This window comes from Bos taurus, chromosome 4, assembly GCF_002263795.3.
Source record: "Bos taurus isolate L1 Dominette 01449 registration number 42190680 breed Hereford chromosome 4, ARS-UCD2.0, whole genome shotgun sequence".
Taxonomy (NCBI): domain Eukaryota; kingdom Metazoa; phylum Chordata; class Mammalia; order Artiodactyla; family Bovidae; genus Bos; species Bos taurus.
In genome coordinates this window covers 105,219,435-105,237,106 of record NC_037331.1, presented here as the reverse complement: position 1 = coordinate 105,237,106, position 17,672 = coordinate 105,219,435, and the positions used below count along the sequence as shown (strand labels likewise).

General features: G+C 43.0%; 1 protein-coding gene across 4 annotated transcripts; it reads left to right on the top strand.

The window, feature by feature from the left end:
• Window positions 1–4,470: 4,470 nt before the first annotated feature.
• Window positions 4,471–17,519, top strand: CLEC5A (C-type lectin domain containing 5A). Of its 4 annotated transcripts, none has more exons than XM_005205880.5 (7): window positions 4,471–4,664; window positions 5,159–5,257; window positions 6,245–6,304; window positions 8,549–8,608; window positions 8,922–9,058; window positions 14,216–14,322; window positions 15,626–17,519. In XM_005205880.5, exons 2-7 carry the CDS (start codon window positions 5,179–5,181, stop codon window positions 15,738–15,740), a joined length of 558 nt encoding a protein of 185 aa, XP_005205937.1. In that variant the 5' UTR covers window positions 4,471–4,664; window positions 5,159–5,178; the 3' UTR covers window positions 15,741–17,519. The 4 variants fall into 4 exon arrangements, with proteins under 4 accessions (XP_005205937.1, XP_010802884.1, XP_059741723.1 ...); XM_059885740.1 differs by lacking the exon at window positions 4,471–4,664 and adding an exon at window positions 5,857–6,001 and having other exon boundaries at window positions 5,167–5,257; XM_010804582.4 differs by lacking the exon at window positions 6,245–6,304 and having other exon boundaries at window positions 4,473–4,664.
• The last annotated feature ends 153 nt before the right edge of the window (window positions 17,520–17,672 follow it).

The following is a 17,672-nucleotide window of genomic DNA, read 5'->3' as shown; positions in this document are numbered from 1 at the left end:
CCTAAATCAGAATGTTCAGAACCTTAAATACTGATTTATGGTCTTCTGGGACCTAGAATTTTTGAACGAAAATATGAAAAATAGTATTTTACTTCTTTATTAGGTTTTCCTATCTAGAAGCCTCTAGAATAAATTTTACCTATTTTTTTTTTAATTTAAAGAAATCACCAGAATTATGCAGGTTTGAGTCTCTTTTCACGGATTTTGCCTAACTTTCAGCTTTTTTGATTATATTTTCTCCCACAATTTCTTTGATTATTGCTGCTGTTTATTCAGTTTTCATGTTTTCTCTTTTGCAAACCACAACATATGTGCCTGATCTGCTAGATCTGACAACACACCTCTCTTTCTTTCTCCTCTAATCATATTTACTTCTTTTGGCATTTGTTTATTAGTTTCATTATATTAGATGATATTCTTTTCAGTGTTCTCTAAACTCTGAATGAAAACGTAAGTGAGATGTTTTCCAACATTTCCTATGTCTTACCATAGACTCAGTGGACATAAACTTGAGCGAACTGTGGGAGACAGTGGAGGACAGGGAAGCCTGGCATGCTTCAGTCCATGGCATCACAAAGAGCTGGACACGACTTAGTGACTGAACAGCAACAACAATAATGACTTTATTTCGCAGACAGTCATTGGATCTTTTTTTTTCATAATGCTCACCTTGTTTTGAGTTATTATATTCTCACACATCCATTAATTTTTTGCTATATATTAAACTTTGAAGTAGGTTAGGGAGCTTTCCCCAATATTCAAATATGTGATGGACCTAGATAAATATTGGAAGTGTTAAATATTGTAAGATCTGATGAAGGAAGATAGGGGAAGTATTTTATTTTCTCTGGTTCTGTTTTGCAAGGCTACAGACAACCTGAGCAGAAAATCTGATCACTGAATAGTGTTTCTTCTGCCTGATGCTGTGACAGCTTGATAGAAACGAAGTCATGTCCTCCATACCCAATTGGATAACTGTCCTCAGCAGCAGAACTTCTAATTTATTCAATGAGCCACTGAACAACGTGAAAGCCAAGTGCGAACATCTCCCTGGTGCCGGGGTCCAGCCCCGGTGGATCCAGGGAATTCGAAGTGGGGACGGTGTCAGTGAGGATCAGGAAACAACTGCTTAATTAAACGTTAATTAAGGATATAAAGAGTAGTAAAATAAGGATAGCTCAGTGATGAAATTCAGTAGCGAAAAGAGGCTGAAATAAGGATAGCTCAGTGAGGAAATTCAGTGGAGAAAAGAGGCTGAATAATTCAGCCAGAAGGTAAGAGAAAGAACGACATGGGGAGACCAAGTTTTGGGTGAACAAGGCCCGCACTTTATTTTCCAAAGTAGTTTTTATACCTTAAATTATGCATAGAGGATAATGGGGGAAGGGGTAGAGTCATGCAGTAAGCCAGGCTTTCTTCCTGCAGACTTATCATATGCAAAAGTTTAGGTGATTTGCATCATCTTCTGGCCCGGAGGCCTGTTAACATTTTAAGACTCTTTCTTCAGAAAACTTATTTTTCTCTAAAGGTGATTAGTCAGGCGCCACCCTCCAAAAGCATTAAAGTTGCATTCCTATAGGGCAAAGGTGTGGTGGGCTGTAACAAGAAAAAGAATTAACTCAAGGGTCCCAGGTTACAAACATTAAAACTACTACTTATACCAATTATATTAATCAATACACTGCCAGGGACACAACAGGTAAGGGATATGGAAACTTAGCAGCAAACATTGGCCCAACAAGTGAAAATCCCTTCACCAATACAATTTCTAACCAATCTTTTAACTGCTCAAAGGAATCTGTATTTAGACAGTTTAGAACATTTCATGCCTCTCACAGTTGGGAGGCTCTGAGCAATCACATGTGGCTGAAAAAACCTATTCAGGCAGGCTAGAGGACTTCCAAAGGAGTTTGTAGGTTGAAACACTATCACACCCAGGAACTTTATTAACTGGAGCTGTAAGTTAACTCTTTTTTTCAGAGAGAGGTAGTCGGGGACAGCCCCCTGTAAAGTCAGAGGTGAAGGTGAGAGCACAAAGCAGAAAGTAGGCAGACTCTGGTTTTGGGGGTAGATGCTCAAGAATTTCCAGGGGGACTCCTGAGGCTCGATCCCGCCTTTGCGTATGCTGGGCCTCCTTCCTCATGACCTTTGCCATGGGCAGAGTTCCTCACGCTGGCTCCTGGCAGTGATAGACTTCCAGTTGAGCTATTCCAGATCCTGAAAGATTATGTTGTGAAAGTGCTGCACTCAATATGCAATATGCAATATGCGCTCAATATGCAATATGCCGGCTCCCGGCACCCTGGGATCTCTGTTCTAGAACTTGACCGTCTCTCCACAGGCTCCAAATCCTCCCCTCTCCTGGTTCAAGAGCCACCCCTCACCTCCAGGCTCCAACTCTTCAGATTATCCTAAGAGCAATGTAAAGTAACTAAAATATTTCATCACGGGAATGATAGGGTCAAGTCTGCATTTTAGAAAGATCATTATTGCTGAAGAGTGGAGAATTGTTAAAGTAAGATAATGGCACAGAGGTTTCTTTAGACATTGCTGAGAAGATCAAGGAGAGAGCAGGTGGAGATCGGGGACAAGGTAGCATTGAGGAAGTGGAGGAGAAGGCAGGTTGAGAAGTTCCAAGAAAAGAGCATCATCATGACTTAGAGTTTGATTGGATGAGAAGGAGGGGAGAGAGAAAAACCAGGGATAATACCCTAATTTAAAGCTATGGACAACTGAATAGATGCTCTTCCCATCCAGAGATAAGGAACTTAAGAGAATGAACATGTTTTAGCAGTGAGTGAAAGTCGCTCAGTCGTGTCCAACTCTTTGCGACCCCCTGGACTATACAGTCCAGGGAATTCTCCAGGCCAGAATACTGGAGTGGGTAGCCTTTTCCTTCTCCAGAGGATCTTCCCAGCCCAGGGCCCGAACCCAGGTCTTCCACATTGTGGGTGGATTCTTTACCGCTGAGCCACAAGGGAAGCCCTGTTTTAGCAGAGGATGGTAAATAATATACTCGAGGGTATGTCCACACTGGGTTGTCTGTGGAACATCTCAGTGAAAAGTGAAACTAGTCAGAAGATACACTTTACTAGAAGAATTACAGTGGTCCAATTGTTGAATAAATCATATAAGTGTATATGCAATAATAATATATCATCAAAAATCTATATTTCAACTTGAAGGGATACCTGTAATACAGTGTGAGTTTAACCTATGGTGCCTAGATTACAAATAATATATACAGTATGATCCCAGTTTTCTAAATGACCCAGTACCTATCTATCTACGTATCTATCTTCTTATCTACCTGCTCATCTATAAAGTATACACACCCAGAGAAGTTGACAGCAACTATTGCTAAATGTAAAATTTTTAAGAACATTATTTTCTCAATTTTCCTCGCCAGTATTTTCTAACCACTTTTTAAAATATTTATTTATTTATTTGGCTGCACCAGGTCTTAGTTGGGGCAAGCAGGTTCTTTGATCTTCATTGGGGCAGGTGGGTTCTTTAGTTGTGGCATGCAGAATCCAGCTCCCTGACCAGGGATCAAACCTGGGCCCTGTGCACTGGGAGCACAGGGTCTTAGCCACTGGACCATTAGGAAAGCTCCTCTAACCATTTTTTGTTAAAACACACATAATTAGTGTGTGTTTGTCACTCAGTCGTGTCCAACTCTTTATGATCCCATGGACTGTAGCCCACTAGGCCCCTCTGTCCATGGAATTCTCCAGGTAAGAATACTGGAGTGGGTTGCCATTCCCTTCTCCAGGGGATATTCCTAACCTAGGGATAGAGCCTGGGTCTCCTGCACTGCAGGCAGATTCCTTACCACCTGAGCCATCAGGGAAGCCCCAGTGAGTACACATAGCCTTTACAGTAGGAAAAGTATAACAAAAGGAAACCTTCAAATGTAATATATCCTTGATAGTAAGACTGGTATTATTCACCCTCACCGGACCCCCTGTATCCAGCAGAGCACCATGCTCATGAAATACTGAATAATCATCACCTTCTCCCTGGCATAAGGCCAGGGAGATGAGCTGTTGGGTAGGACCAGAGAGGAGGAGTCCATGCTAAAGGGGACTGAGCAGAGACCTGGGTTGCAGTTATGGAACCAATGGGACATATGAGGACCTCCTTATTAAAAATAACGACTTCAGATGAATTTCTTTTCTTAAAATTTTTCTATTTTGACAATTTCAGATTTGCAGACATGTTGTAAAGAAAGTTCAAATAAATAATTCACAGACACTCTTCACCCAGACTCGTATCTGTTAACATTTTACTACATTTTCTTTCCACTCTATTTCAAGGAGATTCAGACACACAGAACAAGTCGGTATTAAGATATTCCATTTCCTAAATAATTCTACAATCATTCCCCTCTATGAGAACCCCTTTGGCGGGGAACTTCCTCTTTCAGAGGCTACTCCCTTCCCCTCCTAGCCCCTCCCGCTCCTTGGCCAAGAACACTGAACAGGAAGAAGTGTTTGCTCAGGGATGCTGGTGAGACAGAGACTATGTGAGGAAGGAAGGACACTGCCCACACACAAGGAGCCTATTCTCACTGAAAGGGCCTCCACCCGCCACACCAAGCACAAGGCCACTGGGAAAGATCCCCACCTGCAGACCAGACCAGCCTTCCAGGGAGACATCAGGTGAGTCTCTGCGTGTCCTCTCTATACAGATTGTTGGCTCTGCTCCCCAGCCAAGGACCTCAGGGACACTTGTCCTGTCTGTCGGACTCCTGGCATAATTTTTTGAAGACAGTGACTTCTGAGAGCTTAGACTGTATAGCCAAGACTACAAATGAAAGGCCCGGGGAGCAAGGTTCATTTCAAGGTTAAGGGTTCTCAAAGTCCAGCAGAGGATTTATTCATCAGACAGAGTTTAAGAGCCATAGATGGGAACAGGATTGAGGCCGAGAGCTAGGGATGGCGGAGGAGAGGCAGCACACCAAGTTCAAAGGTTCACAAGGAGCACAAGCTCCTCCCTGTCTTCTGGGTATATGCTGGGTCTCCTCCTTGCACCTATCAATGTCATGCCCGGCTTCCCAGCCCCTAAGGGGTGCTCTGAGAGTCTGGCACGCCCCCCGCTGGAAAGAAGCCTTGCCCCAGATTCTGATGGTGACATTCTGCCCTCATGCCCACAGGCCTCCTCATCTCCTGCATCATGAACTGGCATATGATAATCTCTGCGCTTATAGTAGTGGTGCTTAAGATTGTTGGAATGACCTTATTTCTGCTTTATTGTGAGTATCTGATCAACCTCTTACCACAACTAAGATCGTACTCTTCTTGACTCTTCCCTTAGGATGCAGGGTTGAATATAAAGGTTAAATGCTCAAGACTTTCCAGCTGAGGGAAATTGATGGCCCTTCTCATTCCCAGACACACAATGAACAGGGTTCCTTGGTCTACCTTGGAGATACAAAACAGAGCAGCGTCTGATGATTAGACTTCCACACAAAATTTTTGCCACTAGAGTATTCATTGGGTAATCTGAACTGAAGTACTCTGCAGTGCTTGTTATAGTTGCTAATTTGAAAATACAGCTCCAGTCCAACCCAATGATAAGCTGTGGGACATGCTAAGTCACTTCAGTTGTGTCTGACTCTTTGCAACCCCATGGACTGTGACCCACCAGACTCCTCTGTTCGTGGGGATTCTCCAGCAAGAATATTGGAGTGGATTGCCTCTCCAATGCCCTCCTCCAGGGGATCTTCCCAACCCAGGAATCTAACTCAGGTCTTTTAAATCCCTTGCATTAGCAGGTAGGTCCTGCCACCTGGAGCTACATTAAGGGTTAATGGGGTTTTACTGGGCAAGATATTTTCCTTTATGTACACAGAGACTAATTCATCCAAATGTTCAGAAAAAGAGGACTCATATCAAAAGATTTTACCACAGTTGCAGCAAGTAAAATCTTCTCCAGCCTCAGAAGCCTATGGGGAAGATAAATGAGGAAGGAAATATGATTTGGAGGCAACAGTTGGGTAAGAGATATCGACCATATGGCCCAATCTCAAGGTGCAGTTTCTACCACATAAGAGAGCAGGATGAGAATGCGTGAATATATCCACAGGAAACATATGCCCATCTTGGCTGACCTGAGCCAGCGAGCTCAACCTGTCCCACTGATAGGCGCTATGTCCCACCAGCCCCACAGTAACGTCTGTCTGTAACACTCACTGCACAGCCACCTTTGAGGCTGAGTCAACAGCTGATTTTCTTTGCAGTCCCACAGATTTTTGGTGAAAATAATGCCATCTTCATTCCCACAGAGAGCTCTGCAACAGGTAATGTACATGAAAATAACCTCCTCTCCCCTCTCCAGGTTCCTCTGTGCTTAAGTCTTAGAGACCTTTCTCAAAGCCTCCTTCCCCTAGACATTCTTCTGTAGAATGAGTTCATAAAAAGCTGCTAATTGTTATAAGATGAATGAGTTCCAAAACTCCTATGTACCACATAGTGACTGTAAGTACTAACAGTGTATTGTATGCAAGGAAGTTGCTAGAAGAGTAGATGCTCAATGTTCTCCCGACACACAAAAAAGATGATTATGCGAGGTGATGGAGGAGTTAACTGACCTTATCGTGTTGATAATTTTGCAATAAGTACATGTATGAGATCATCATGTTGTATATTTAAACTTATACAATGTTATGTGTGAATATCTCAATAAAGCTGGAAAAGTAAAATAAATGCAGCACACCCAGAAAAACAAATATCTTCCAATTTATTTTCTTACTTTTAGAGATGAGAAACCAAGACTAGACTTGGTGAAGTTTCAGATCCTGTTTTCCTCTTTGGAATGAGGATGGTTTGTGTATAACTAGTGTAATGTGATGTGAAAGTACTTTATAAACCTTGTCATTTAAAGAATTGTTTAAAGAAACCCATGCCCCACAAAAACCATCAAAAATTATATTCAACGCCTTTTTTTGGTGCCAAGCAGTATGCTAGACCAAACACAGAAGGAGATTGAAAACAGGAGAAATTAGTCAACTATCATCTACAAAGCACAAAGTCCAGTGCCAGAAGCTATGGGGGATAAAGACATGTCAGGCATGGCTCTCCTTATGAACCCCACCTCCTTTTGAAGCTTTTCCAAGGATCTCCTTCTCACTTGCTCTTAAGACAAACCTACTACTAACCACATCTTTATCAGAAAGATAATTTCTTCTTCATTTTTGTAGCAACTGAGGCACCCAGTAAGTACAGTGAGCCAAAAGGAGGAAACGCTGAAATGCTCATGAAATACATATACAGTTCTGTTCAGTTATAATCCCCAAGTCGATTCTAATGAAAACCAGGTTTTGCTATATTACAAAGAGCCTTTGAGCAGGGGACTGAAATAAAAAGTGAATGCTAACTTGCATGTTTTATATATGATTGTAAGTAGCTAACTGGCATCTGGGTAAATTAAACTGGTCTTCAACCACCATGGACAAACAACTGGTCCATTAAGGAAAAGTCTGACTGACCTCTGGAGCCACTGTAACTACACGCTCCAACAGCCAGTGTTCCCCAAAAATAATGAGGCCTCTTGGAGGCCTACTGATTCTCCTTTTATGTTAATATAAAGAGATGAATGGACTCTTCTCTGCCCACAGGAAATCTCTGGGGACTCCCCTGGCAGTCCAGTGGTTAAGACTCTGTGCTTCTGCTGAGGGGGTGCATGGATTCAACCCCTGGTCAAGGAAATAAGATCCCATATGCCATGTGGCATAGCCAAAAAATAAAAGAGAAACCTCTAGAATGTCCATCTGCCTCCTTGTCTGCCAACATCTTCTAGTTCTGAATCTTGTTCCAGTTAGCACAGTCCTTAGAGCTGATAATTGCTGATGAGAGAGAGTCAAGAGCTGCCCATCAGGACTATGGGTTTTCACATAGGGTTTAAGGCACCAGCAATGGAGAGAGCAGCAAAGGTGCTCTGTGGAGCCTGGGGAGAAGCACTCCAAACAGCTCTTTGGGGAAAACACTGTACAAGGTATAGATGAGAAAGAACAGGGAGGTTTCCTTTCTGGTACTGAATGCATCTATTCCTCTTCCTTTCTCCTGCTCTTTTTCTTGGCATTTCACACTGTCAAAAGTATATGTGAGTGTGTGCCAAGTCATTTCAGTCGTGTCCAACTCTTTGCAACCCTATGGATTGTAGCCCACCAGGCTCCTCTGTCCATGGGGATTCTCTAGGCAAGAATACTGGAGTGGCTTGCCATGCCCTCCTCCAGAGCATCTTCCAAATCCAGGGATCTAACTTGCATCTCTTATATCTCCTGCATTATCAGGCAGGTTCTTTACCACTAGAGCCACCTGGGAACCCCGTCAAAGGTATATATGAGACACCAAGAAGACACCTGAGGCAGGTCAAATAATAGTAGTAGTTGGATGGATGTTCCAAAGGGAAAAAACCTGAAAAATTCCAACACAGAGTGGCAAAGAGTCCCTTGTTAATTCCACTGTCCATTCTGGACATCTGCTGTGACATTTGTGTGTCACACCCATCATCCAGCTATCTTCAGGTTTTCTTTTCATTTCAGTCCCACAGATTTTGGGGAATGGCACTGTCAGCTTCACTCCAACAGAGAGCTACGGAACAGGTACAGTGCAAGCTTATAGCCCTCTCCACCTCCAGGTTCTTAGGTAGTGAATTCTTAAAGACTTTCCCCATTGTCTCCTTTCTTATGAAACTGTTTGCCTCAATAGGGCCATAATGACCTTATCATCATTTCCTTCATGTTACAGACAGGGAAACTGGGGCTAAAGTGAATGAAATTTCTTCTTGGATTGAAGAGAATTGTATTGATATAATAATTATAAAGAAACCCACATCCTACTGTCTTATGATTCATTCCCAAGGTGCACATCCAAAATCTCACTAATCTCACCCTCTCTTTTCTTCGATTTCTGTAGTCTGCCCCAAGGGGTGGGATTTTCATCAGGGAAGATGTTTTTTCTTGTCCAAATCGGAATCGTCTTGGAACAAGAGCATGAACTTTTGCAAGGAAAAAGGATCCACGTTGGCCATTGTCAACACGCCAGAGAAACTGGTAAGCCCATGGAATGGTACAGAAAAGCAGCATCCCCTTCACCAGCCTCAGTGGGTGGAGTTGAGTTGATGGGGCAATTTGATTTGTGGAGCAGGGGATGGGTGTTGGGATGGACATGGGGTGGGAAGCTCTTCTCAACAGCAGTGGGGTGTGTTCCTCGGACCCATCTGAGCTAATGAAATCCGCATTCTATGGTCTCTTCCGTGAGCAGTGTGTTGGGGAGGGGCCAGGACATTTAAAATACAGGGAATCATGTTGATATATGGTAAAACCAATACAATATTGTAAAGTTAAAAAATAAAATAAAATAAATTAAAAAAAATAAAATAAAATACAGGGAATGACTAAATGAGCTGATGTGTATAAAGCTTTTAAAACTATGGAATTCTTCACAGACGTGAGCTGTTAATGTTTGATCCCAATCAGCCTAATAAGTAAGGAAGTTTTTAAATAACAAAATTAGTAATATGCAAAACAAAGAATCAAGTCATAGAATTGGGGTTGCAGTGTGCAATTATGAGAGTAAAAATAGCTCACAGTGTATAAAAAAGCTTTATTATCTCTTTTTCATAATAACAATTCTGAGGAGTTATAGTTCTTCATATTTTATATATGGGAAAACTAGGAAACCACCTACAGTCCAATAAAAATTAAATTTTAAGAAGTGAATTTTCATGCTTAAATAAATAGAATAAAATTTAAATATAAAAAATTTGGGCACAGGAAAATAATTTGATCAAGGTCATATACCTAATAAATGATAGCACATGGAATTGAATTGAGATTTCTCTAAGTCCAAAACCCACACTCTAATCAATTTTAGGTCTTCCCATGTGGTACTAGTGGTAAAAAAATCTGCCTACTGATGCAGGAGACAGAACCAAGAGCTGTGGGTTCGATCCCTGGGTTGGGAAGATCCCCTGGAGAAGGAAATGGCAACCCACTCCAGTATTCTTGCCTGGAGAATCCCCATGGACACAGGAGCCTGGTGGGCTACAGCCCATGGGGTTGCAAAGAGTCAGACATGACTGAGCAACTGAATTTTAGGCCATAATTTTATTTGCAGTTGCTTCTCCTTCAAACCCTAAGTATTCACTGAGCACTAGACATTGTGCTGCACACAGTATTCTAGCTTCTTTCCGCTCTTCCCTTCACACTTCCTCTAAAAAGTCCCGTAGTGGTGAAGAGTTTATGAGAGCGTCTCTGTGAATCTCAGTAGTAGGTGCCCAACAGTGATCAGGGATGGTGATGATACAGCTCCTCTAGAGCTAAGGACTCAAGTGGGAAGAGAAAAATGCCTTAAAGTAGAAAACCAAGAACAAGACAGAGTGCAGAAAAGAGAAAAAGGAAAGAAGAAAAGAGGAGAATGGGAAAGGAAGTCCATAACCTCTTTTCCTCTACTAAACCCTGAAGAGTTGATGCATCTCAAAAGCCATCCTTGGCATTGTCTGCCAGTTACACTTACACTCATGCTAACCCCAGAACAAGCTCATCACATCAATGGCTTGCTAATGACTCTCATATCCATATCTTCAGTTTCCTTCCCTAGACCAGGAAGAGTATCACATTCCACTTTGATGTCTCAAAACCATGACAAACATACCATGCTTGAAACGAAATCAAATGTATTTTACTCCAACTGCTCCTACTCTTGTATCCCAATACTGGTGAGTCATCATGTCAACCGAAATGGAACACTGACAGTTTTCTGGCACTTCGCCTTTCTGCGTCCCTCCTAAATTAGCTGCTAAGTTCTTTCCCTGCTATCTCCACAGCAAATCATTCAGCTCTCCCCTGGATTCCTTTGGGATTCTTCTAATTTCTTTCCTTGCCCCTAGTTTTGCCGCTTCTTACCTATCCTCCACAGATCTGACTTACTAATTGCTCTAAGGCTCTAAACTGTGCCATTTTCCAAAATGAAGTGAGTTAAAGCCCAGTTTCCCTAACATGACATGCAAGCCTTGTATGGTCCAGCCTCTGCCTTCTCTCCAATCCTGTCTCTGAACCCACCTCCCTCCTATTTCTGCACCAATAGAATTCAGCATCTTGTAGTTCCACAGATGCTCCAGCCTGTGGCGCTAGTGGTAAAGAACCCGTCTGCCAAAGCAGGAAACGAAGAGGAGCGGGCTTCATCCCTGGGTTGGGAAGATCCCCTGAAGGAGGAAATGGAAACCTCCTCCAGTATTCTTGCCTGGAGAATCCAATGGACAGAGGAGCCTGACAGGCTACGGCCAATGGGGTTGGTCACAAAAAGTCGGACACAACTGAAGCGACTGAGCACGCATGCACACTCTGCAGTCTGCCTGTGATCTAATGCTTCCTTTTCCAGGAAGTCCAATCCTGACCACCCCACGACAACCCCCCACCCCCCACTCCCCCACACACACCCCGCTCCTAGCACTTGCCTTACAATAACTATCTCCCCAAATCCATCTCACATATTACCTCATCTACAGCCTTTATATAGACCCCGAAATCCAGGTAGAATTATTCACTTCCTCCTTTCTCCCTGGGCATGCATGCGTGCTAAGTTGCTTCAGTCACATATGACTCTATGAGACCCCATGGACTGCAGCCCGCCAGGCCCCTCTGTCCATGGGATTCTCCAGGCAAGAATAGTGGAGTGGGTTGCCATGCCCTCCTCCAGGGGATCTTCCTGACCCAAGGATCCAACCCGCATCTCCTGTGGCTCCTGCATTGCAGGTGGATTCTTTACCTCTGAGCCACGGGGGAAGCCCTCCTGGTCCATATCTAATACAGATTTCCTAAAAGCATTACACCTGGGATACCCTACTATGCTGGTCAACTCATCTACCTTCTCTTATTAGATCTGTGGATTTTCAACATGTTGGGATAACTGAGGCTTTAAAAATCGTGATGAAATCTATTCATTTCTTTCCAGAAACATTACATAAGCACAATATTTTTAATGACATTCCAGCGGTTTTATAGATCCCTGTAGAAACCATCCCTGCTTCCAGCAAGAGAAAGAAGGGTTAAGAACCCTTGTTTTAGACCATGGGTCAGCAGACATTTTTTAAAACATAGATGGTATATATTTTACACTTTTCAGGTCCTATGTTCTCTGTCACAACTCCTTAATAGTGCCATCATCGTTCAAAAGCAGCTATACACCATATGTATCAAATTGCCACGGCCTGTTCCATTAAAACCTTGTTTATAAAAATTTGCTCCGGTCTGAATTTGACCCACTGCCCATATCTTGCCAACCCATTTTAGATCATATATATTTTTAATATAAATTTATTTATTTAATTGGAGGCTAATTACTTTACAATATTGTATTGGTTTTGCCATACATCAACATGAATCCACGATGGGTGTACACATGTTCCCCATCCTGGACCCCACTTCCACCCTCCCTCCCCGTACCATCCCTCTGGGTCATCCCAGTGCACCAGCCCCGAGCATCATGTTTCAATGCCATTCTCCCAAATCATCCCACCCTCGCCCTCTCCCAAAGAGTCCAAAAGACTGTTCTATACATAGATAATATATATATATATATATATATTTTTTTTTTTAAGAAGCAAATTTATTTCTGTATCTCCAACCTAATACAATGCCTGGCACACAACAGATACTAAAAAAAAAAGTTTCCTAAATGAGTAAATATAGTAATCAAGCTTTAAAAATAATGAAGTATTTCATGGAAGAAAAATATTAGGAAAGGAGGAATAAAGGCAATAACCATGGGGATGGAGAGAATACTTAAGTGGGCTTGGATAGCCACTGATAATGGGAGGAATGTGAAGAATACAGGAGAGTCCAGGGGACTCCCAGGTTTCTGGCCAGAGTGATTAGTGACCCATTAATTTAATGCAGAAAGTAAGGTGTCTAAGGTCAGTGTCATTTTAGCAGGCACTCAGTCAGTTCAGTTCAGTTCAGTCGCTCAGTTGTGCCCAACTTTTTGCGACCTTGTGGACTGCAGCACGCCAGGCCTCCCTGTCCATCACCAACTCCTGGAGTTTACCCAAACTCATGTCCTTTGAGTCAGTGATGCCATCCAACCGTCTAATCCTCTGTCATCCCCTTCTCTTCCTGCCCTCAACCTTTCCCAGCGTCAGAGTCTTTTCCAATGAGTCAGTTCTTCGCATCAGGTGGCCAAAGTATTGGAGTTTCAGTTTCAACATCAGTCCTTCCGATGAACACTCAAGACTGATCTCCGTTAGGATGGACTGGTTGGATCTCCTTGCAGTCCAAGGAACTCTCAAAAGTCTTCTCCAACACCACAGTTCAAAAGCATCAATTCTTCAGTGCTCAGCTTTCTTTATAGTCCAGCTCTCACATCCATACATGACTACTGGAAAAACCATAGCCTTGACTAGACACAACTTTGTTGGCAACTGATTATTTCTCATGGCATTATCGGCTTTGGCAACATACTTTCAAATCTCCCTGTTTTCCCTTGCCAAGTATTCAAGGAATTTATTTGATCCAGTCTTGCTGCTGCTGCTGCTAAGTCACTTAGGTCGTGTCCGACTCTGTGTGACCCCATAGACGGCAGCCCACCAGGCTCCTCCGTCTCTGGGTTTCTCCAGGCAAGAATACTGGAGTGGGTTGCCATTTCCTTTTCCAATGTATACATGCATGCTAAGTCGCTTCAGTCCTGTCTGACTCTGTGCGACCCCATGAACAGCAGCCCGTCAGGCTCCTCTGTCCACAGGATTCTCCAGGCAAGAATACTGGAGTGGGTTGCCATTTCCTTCTCCAAGATGATCCAGTCTTATTTGGAAGGTAAAACTTCTGGCAATGAAAACATTCTTATGCAGAGTAGATCAAAGAAAGTTGTATTTGAAATTATCCTTTTTTAAATGGCATAGTCCCCTCCTCCTTGATTTTCAAAGCATCAGCATCACCTGGGAATTTGCTAGGAATGCAAATTCTTGGTCCCTTACACCAGACTTACTAAACCAGAGCCCAGCAATCTATGTTTTCACAAGACCTCCACATGATTTTGATGCTCTGGGTAAAATGAGAATCACTTCTCTAGGGCTGGTGGGTAGTGCCAGGGATAGCCAGTCCTGGAGTCCTTTACTTGTTCCCAGAATCAGATATAATCATGAGTCCATTGGCACAAAGGAAGCAGCAGAAAAGAACTTTTTGCTGATTGTTTTATCTCTTTTTAATTTCTAGAAATTTCTCCAGGACATAACTGGTGCTGAGAAGTATTTTATTGGCTTATTATACCAGCCTGTAGAGAAAACGTGGCACTGGATCAACAACGCTAAGTTTAACGGCAAGTACGTGGACAGCTCACATTTTTCTGGGATCTTAGCTGCTTCTAGAGACTAGACCCAAGACTCAGTGGGTTTGCCCTGGAACAGCACAAAGGCTGACACTTAGCTGCATGTTCTCTTCCTCTCCTGTATTCCAACCCACTTATCCCCAGAGACACATTTTTAGGGTAAATTTTTTTACTATGGAAAATATCAAATATTTCTGCATAGAGAGAACTGTTCATTCAACAAATTATTTTGTTCAAATCGAGATCCAAGCAAATCCACATACATATCATGTTTGATATATCTCATAATTATCTTTTAACCCAGACATCACATTTTTTTAACTAAGTTCTTACAAGTTCCCCAGATGTGGCTTCTCTGTCTAAAGAAGGGTTATTATAAATAAGTTGTCTATGCCTTAAAGCTACTAAACTTTAACTCCAAAGATCTATGTCCTATGTATTATTCCATGGCCATAGCCATGGTGGGGAACATGACACTCCCAGTGGACCTATGAAAATGGTGAGTCAGATAGAAAGCAAGTCAGTTCCCCAGACTGGAACCAGCTGCTCGCAGAGAGGAGTAAGTAAACATAGCCCCTGCTAAGCACTTTACACATCATTCCTGGTAGCATTCGCAATGATGCTATTAGGAAAAGCTTTTGTTGATTCCCACTTAACAGACAGCTGAATTGAGGACGAGAGACTTAGAAATGTGTTGAATATCACAAAGCCAGGGTGTGGTAGAGCTGCAGTTCGACCCTGCAGCCACTTGGCTCCAAAACTTATGACCTTCCCATGAAACCACACTCTGTCCTGTCAGACTGAAAGACAGTTAAAAGAGGTATGAAAAGACTAACCAAGTTTTTCATAAAGCCAGCTGGTGTCCAGGAAAGGAAGAGATATCTCCTTCCTCCTTCTCCTCTTGGGCCTCCTGTTGAAAACATAGGGCCTCCAGCACTAAAACATTATGTCTGGGAGAAAAGGGGACAAACAGCCCATGAGGTGTTTCTAACCAAACAGAGTGAGTTAATCCAAGACAATGAGTCCGTAAAAGCTCACAGGAGAGCTAACGGGAAAGCATCAGTTTTTGAGCTGGATTTGGGGATGCTGCTGCTGCTAAGTCGCTTCAGTCGTGTCCGACTCTGTGAGACCCCATAGACGGCAGCCCACCATGCTCCTCTGTCCCTAGGACTCTCCAGGCAAGAATACTGGAGTGGGTTGCCATTTCCTTCTCCATGGGCATGCTGAGGGGGTGCCAGAACCAGGAAAAGGCAGGGCTGAAAAGACAGGCCTTAACCATGCTTTCTTTTCTCAACTAGCATTACCAATCAGGGTCAGAATTTCCACTGCGTGACCATAGGCCTAACAAAGACATATGATGCTGTTTCATGTGACATCACCTACCGATGGATCTGTGAGAAGAAGGCCCAATGATGAAGTTCTCTGTGGCCTCCGACAAGAACAACAAATATACAACAGAGACAGCAAAACAGCATATTGGCAATTGGGACTGATCTGGGAGATACAAAACATCAAATTTCTATGTTGGTCTTCCACAGGTCACTGGAAAACCCCCTAATAGCTCCTCAGTGCCAAAGTACCAGGCCCTCCACAAATATACTTGCAGATGCACAGCTGAGGCAAGCTCCTCATTTTGAATCAGCAACTCCCCAAGACCCTATTTCCTGTGAGAGTCACACCCATGGCTTTGGATCTACACGGGTCAACTGATCAAATGACCTCTTTATCCATCTGGCTACTACTAGAGGTCCTTGGCTATTGGGGGAAATCAGCTTCTGCATTCCACTTTGGGGGACTGGATACTATTAATGTTACCAGGAGACAGACTCAGTTTGATGGAGACAACTGGTTGATACAGAGATGAGGTCTGCTTCTATAGAACCAAGGATTTCTGACTGATCAACAGGCTTTGTTTTGTTCTCAGAGCACATGACCATACTACCAGGGAGAAACTGCAGACTGAGCAGGTGTGAACGTTATTTAAAGAATAGCAAGAGTGGAAGAGGGATAAACTCAGCTTCTGGAGCTCACTTTTGTTCCCAAGAGACCCCTGTTCTCATACTCTCCAGCCTACCTGGGGAGGGACAGCAGAGGCCCTCTTCAATCTGCTTTGAGGCCAGGCCTAGGAATGGTCTTGAAAGCTAAGCTAGGACCAGAGATACTACTGTTCATGAGAATGGAGAGGGAGCTGGGCAGGGGAGGAATCTGCTAGGAAACCTCTCTGAAGACTACTTAACACCCAGGATGATCACACTTCAGAGAACCGAATCTCTGTTCTTCAGCAAAGTCCTAAAGAAATAAGCTAAATATTTCCTTGGTCTTGGCCTGAATCTCCATTTTAATGGGTTTTGATGACCTGTTGGTTGAGTGTATATTAAGAATTTGGTATAGTTCCTTGAGTCCCAGTAGTCATAATATATTCCTGCCTGCAGTTGTAGACAGATCATGCTGCCAGGTACAATCTACTCACCCCAAAGACACCAGCACTGGTTGGTACCACACTGACCCAGGACTGGTCCAGCTGACCACAGAGTAGAAAAAGGGGAGGACTGCTCAAGGAGACATTGGATGGAGGCAAGTTGTGGGCATTTGGTAGAAAGGGAACTCCAGGGACACAGGAAAGCCATATGCAGGAGGAAAAAGAGCTCATTTGGCCATACTGAAAGAAAGGCAAGAAAAAGGTAGAAAAGTCTTGTGGGCATCCTGTCTGTCCTCTGTACTTGCAGGAAGACATCATCTACAGACCCTTCTCAGGACGTGGGAAAGAGAAAAGAAATACGTATGTGTTTTAATTTAACAAGAATTAAGCCATAAGAACAGACTCATTGGAAAAGACCCTGATACTGGGAAAGATTGAGGCAGGAGGAGAAGGGGACAACAGAGGATGAGATGGTTGGATGGCATCACTGACTCAATGGACATGAGTTTGAGCAAGCTCCAGGAGCTGGTGATGGACCCGGAAGCCTGGCGTGCTGCAGTCCATGGGGTCGCAAAGAGTCAGACACAACTGAGTGATGAACTGACTGACTGAAGCTATAAGGGAAGTCTGCATAAAACTACTAGAAATTATAGTCACCCAAGTAAAGAGATCACCATTTATGTCTAATAAAAATGTACTACAATGATTGTGAACATCACTTTATGTATGTCGGATTAAATTGATGACAGTTTTATATTTTATTACAACACTAAGCTCTGTTTCTATATTCCTATGCTTCCCAGTTTGGGATTAATTAGCATGGCCACTTACAATGTTTAAAAATGAGATTAATACATTATGTGTTAGAACTTGCTTAAAGGAAGTTATTAGAAGCATTGGGCTGGCCAAAAAGTTTTCATTCAGAG